The sequence below is a fragment of the Chiloscyllium plagiosum genome, chromosome 23, assembly GCF_004010195.1.
Source record: "Chiloscyllium plagiosum isolate BGI_BamShark_2017 chromosome 23, ASM401019v2, whole genome shotgun sequence".
Classification (NCBI taxonomy): domain Eukaryota; kingdom Metazoa; phylum Chordata; class Chondrichthyes; order Orectolobiformes; family Hemiscylliidae; genus Chiloscyllium; species Chiloscyllium plagiosum.
Genome location: NC_057732.1, coordinates 27,896,032 through 27,900,812, shown reverse-complemented (window position 1 = coordinate 27,900,812; position 4,781 = coordinate 27,896,032). Strand labels below are relative to the sequence as shown.

At 40.6% G+C, this 4,781-nt stretch overlaps 1 protein-coding gene across 2 annotated transcripts; it reads left to right on the top strand.

The window, feature by feature from the left end:
• Positions 1-662: 662 nt before the first annotated feature.
• szl (sizzled) lies at positions 663-2,803 on the top strand. 2 transcript variants are annotated; one of them, XM_043713755.1, is made up of 4 exons: positions 663-1,102; positions 1,271-1,440; positions 1,617-1,709; positions 1,877-2,803. In XM_043713755.1, the coding sequence occupies exons 1-4, from the start codon at positions 825-827 to the stop codon at positions 2,185-2,187; spliced, it is 852 nt and encodes a 283-aa protein (XP_043569690.1). In that variant the 5' UTR covers positions 663-824; the 3' UTR covers positions 2,188-2,803. The 2 variants fall into 2 exon arrangements, with proteins under 2 accessions (XP_043569690.1, XP_043569691.1); XM_043713756.1 differs by having other exon boundaries at positions 1,271-1,540; positions 1,877-2,019.
• The last annotated feature ends 1,978 nt before the right edge of the window (positions 2,804-4,781 follow it).

Here is a 4,781-nt window from a genome sequence, read left to right as displayed (position 1 = left end):
AACCTTACAATGACACACGTATAATGTTTCTATGATCCATGTATGAATTTATAAAATTTTAGTCTACTGCAGTACAAGTCCCAAATACAAATCCCAATATGTTCTTCTGGCGGATGTTCAGATTTACTATGTACCGAACTTGTTAAACCCGAGTACACCTATTATTTATTTCTCCGTGAAATGTTACGGTCCTTGAGCGAGACTTGAAATTGAACAAGTGTTATCTCCCGTTTTCCACTTTTTCAACCTTTCATACCTTTAGTGGGATTCCAGACATCACGGTCATCAAGGGCCAGAACCATGTCTCCGGGTGCTGAAGACAAGAGAGTCGAGACAATTAGCACTGGCAGAAACGTCCTCACTCGGTTAATTCATTCTTTTGTTTCGTTTCTCACATTTGGCATTTGTCAAAGCACAACAGAGACAATTGGGTTGCTGGAGTCTGCCTGTCTACTGAAAACTATGCGCAACATCCCTAAAGTCGAACTTGGCACTGCGTATATTTGAGGTTTGCTTTAAATATTAAGTACAATCCAGAGACACCTAACAAGTGAAACAAAGAAAGTGCAGTAAACCTCAGGGCACTGAGTCGCTACATGTGAATCGATGCACCCCCTGGAAACGGTGCTGTGTTTATCACCTCTGCCTCCACTATAATCGCAACCATCATTTAAATGGAGAAGAGAGTCGGGGGCTTATCTGAAGTATTTTGACAGGTTGCTGATAATTGATAAAGCACACCACTACAGATATAAATACTGCCACAAACGCTGGAGCAAAGAGAAAAGAAATCTGCGGTTTACTTTTGTGCTCACACCTTAGAGATGCCTGGTTTTCTTTCGCTGGTCTGTGCCCTGTCATTTGCGCTAATCGATTGCTTTGACATTGGAATATCGACAAAGTGCGTAAACGTACCGAAAGAAATGGGCTTGTGTCAGGATGTTGGATACTCAGAAATGAGGCTTCCCAATCTGATGGGCCACACGACACTCAGGGAAGTTATCCCGAAATCTATTGAGTGGGAGACGCTGCTTCGTACTGGCTGTCACTCACAGAGTGCCACCTTTCTCTGCTCCTTGTTTGCTCCCGTCTGCTTAGACACGTAAGTACTGTACTCCGCTTTCAATGCCCCGCCTGGCTACTTCTCCTAAACCTTCCTTTGATTGTGGTCGTTGAGAACATTATTGAGCAGAATCTGCATATTGCTTCGTCACTGGTGGGGAACACTGGGGGGAAAATGAGTAATATTGCCCCATTGTGTGGTTTGCAGGTTCCTTCAGCCTTGCAGGAGTCTGTGTGTAGCTGTCAGGGACAGCTGTAGCCAAGTTCTCACCTGCCACGGACAGTCCTGGCCCGATGCCTTTGACTGTGATCGATTCCCCGCCGAGGAGGACACCTGCCTCACATCGATCGGCACCGAATCTTCTACCTATCGAAAATGTGAGAGCTGCGAGAAATTCTACTTGTCTCAGCGTCACGTCGCATCCTGTTTAAAAAAAAAGCGACCTAATGGACCACGTCGCGATTCAATTCTACTTTGGTAATTGCTTGTTTTTAAAAGCGTGAGAGTGGAAATCAGCAATAACTGTAATGATCGTTGTCTCTCTGGTTTGCAGTTTTCCCCAAGCCAACTTGCCAGGGCTGTCCGACTACAGAGGAACCAGGAGCCCACAAAAGAGTTCTGCAAGCATTTTGTCAGAACAATTTCGGTAAGTCTGGGGGAGCTTTTGTTTTAAAGTGCAGTAGAGAGATTACACACACAATCGGACAATGGAAACTGGGCGTTTGTTTGACACCGTGAAACGACCGTGCAGTTCCTTGCCTTGGACATTTCTGTGTAAAAGTTATTGATGGCCCCTTGTTGCTTTACCCACAGCTGTGAAAGTTACCCTGACGAAAAGGAAGCGTGCCTCAGGTGATTCCGAGTATGAGGTGGAAGGATGGGTGGAGATGATTAGCCCTGGTTCGCTGTTTCCCTTTGGATCACGCACTATTATTCAGCAGTGGCTCCTGATCAATACAAACTGCGCCCACAAGCTGACACCCAGCAGCAACCGCGCCGTGCAATACGTCCTTATTGGCAATGTTCAGGACACCAATGTAATCGTGAATAAAATCTACTTGTGGCATAGAAAGGATACTCCAATCACACTCGCCGCTCGTAAATGGAAGCAACATAGGTGCTAGACAACGATTGGTTTCGTATATTGTATGTGACATATTAATACTCAATTTGCATATTGTAAATATAAATTTATAATGTAAAATAATGTACATCTGTTAATGTTTGTAAACGTGTAGGTTGGAATTGGCCTGTTAACGATGTAACTGCATTATTATTTAAACTGTGGAGTATTGCATATGGAAGAATGTAGCTGTATACAGTATTATATAAACTCTTCAAAACGCAATTGCATGGGTTGACTTTCGGTGCGAGAACAGTAAGGAAGGAAGTACCAAATTAATCAATGGGAAGGCTGATGGCCTCATTGTCATTCATGTAAAAATATTAGAATAACATTAAAGACGATGCTTAGTTAGACACATTCAAATATTGCTACTTAGATGAGATAGCTGCGCCAGTAACTTTATAAAACTGGTATCACAGCGTCTGCTTCACCATTTACAGATAACAGCATTGTTCTTTCTAATGCACATCCCCTTCTAACAATCCGGCAAATGTCAACTTGCCAATCAACAACTCTAGCACTTAAGGTTAATTTACAAATGTTCAGTCTCATTAATTCGGGTTTTAATTACTGGGTAAAAACCGAAAGAACTGTGGTTGCTGTAAATCAAAGAAAAGTTGCTGGAAAAGCTCAGCAGATCAGGCAGCATCTGTGGTGAGAAATGTATGTTTCTGGTGACCCTTCCTCAGGACTTCTATTTTTGTTTTATTTATTGGATATTTTAAAGATGCAAGTTTTGTTTTACTTTTCTTCCAGTATTGTAATCCAATCCTTTTTTCCGGTTAGATTTTGACCTGACTCTGAATTAACTTATACTCCCTCATACACATTTCTTCTCTGGAGCTTGCTCAGTTAAATTCACAATGCTCCAGTCTGGTTGACTCAGTAGAAACATCTCTACAAACAAACAGGGAAAGATGGAGTAATGAGTGCAGCCCTAAATGCAACCTTGCAAACATAATAAAGCAAAGTTCAAACCAGATATAAAAAAGTCAAGATTCCACCTTGGCAACAATCAGGAAAAGACACTACAAATACATTTAAAATTGTGATGTATGGGTAGGCTTCAAATTTATGCTAAAACTTCCCATAATCCCAAAACAATTGAGCAGTGTGATCTTACTGAATAGGTTATATTTTCTTCCCATATATAAAGTATTCCTTGGTTTATCAAAGTGTAAACATCTGGTGCAGTTTAGTAATTAAGCTGAAACAGGGGACCTTTCCAACTCTATTTTGATTTAGCTCCCATCCCTCCCCTCTCTCAGCCATATTCCTAGAAGTTCAAAAAAATGTCCAGCAAATTGGATGTTTAAACTGGTATAAAAGATAGAGGAAAATACAAACAAATAATTTTGAAAGTTGCATTTAAAATGTCCTGACCTTTAGATTGCCACAAAACTTCTCACATAAACACTCGTAGCCGCTACACCAACAATTTTAATAAGGGCTTCCAGTACCATGTGCACAAGTGCATTAAAATGATTAAGCTTACTTGGAATAAAACCTGCTAACACCATTTTCTAACAAAATAAGTTTAAAACACACTGACTAGTGAATGTGCACATAAGAAATTGAGAGTGATGTTAGGAGCCTTCCAGAAGTGGTGATTGTTGTATAAACCTATTATGGTAGTGATCCCCAACCTATTCTGTATCAAATCATACTTCAGTGTGACAAACAATTTCACTGCACGCACAATTCTGAAAAGGTTAATACTAGATAATTCATTAAACTCCAACCAATCTGATGATAGAATTCTGACTTGGGGTGAGAATAAGGCAGAACACCTAAGGATTTTTATTCAATGAGATGCTTATCTAAAGGTCTCTTCAGTTACTAATATGTCTAATTTGCTAACATAATTTGTACCTAATTGCAATAAACTATATCATAGGAGCTTCATTTTGCTAAATTGTTGATTTTCTACCACTATAAACCCAGTTAGATGCTTTGACCTTGTCAAGAAAGAGGATTTGTCAAAGCAGCTTTCTTTTCATAAACATGATATGGGCCGGGTGCTGGCAGGTGGGACTAGATTGGGTTGAGATATCTGGTCGGCATAGAGGGGTTGGACCGAAGGGTCTCTTTCCATGCTGTACATCTCTATGACCCTATGACTACATGGGGATCAGCACTGGCCATTGTTTCTTAATACCACAAGGTACAATGGTGAACAAAACCCATTAGTCCCAGGAGAATAAATTTCTATCAGACCAAGTGATTTTAGAGCATAAAAGTACTTAGTTCTTTAAGAGTTATTTTAATCAACCTGGTCAGAGATGTATTTACACAGGAAAGACCTAGTCTTCTGGCTCAGATATAGGGACACAACCACAGAGCAGCTCTGGATTTGCTTGAGGAACAATTCGTACAAATGGACAGTACTTGCAAGTAATTAAACACAAGCAGTCCGCTGGAACTCAGGGAAATATCAACAAGGAGATAAATGAGCACTAAAAAGTGGAAGTCTTTACTTCAGATCTTCAGAAGAAGCAGTGTGATCTAGAAACAGCATAAAAGAACGGACCTATCTGGAATTTACAGACTCACTGGGAATCTGTGGGCGCACTTCATGTTGAAGTTTCAGAT

Excerpts from the sequence above, each read along its gene's own strand:
- szl (XM_043713755.1), top strand. The coding sequence starts at position 825 with ATGCCTGGTTTTCTTTCGCTGGTCTGTGCCCTGTCATTTGCGCTAATC. Across the intron at positions 1,103-1,270 it reads GCTCCCGTCTGCTTAGACAC|GTTCCTTCAGCCTTGCAGGA; the intron begins GTAAGTACTGTA and ends TGTGGTTTGCAG. Across the intron at positions 1,441-1,616 it reads ATCTTCTACCTATCGAAAAT|TTTTCCCCAAGCCAACTTGC; the intron begins GTGAGAGCTGCG and ends TCTGGTTTGCAG.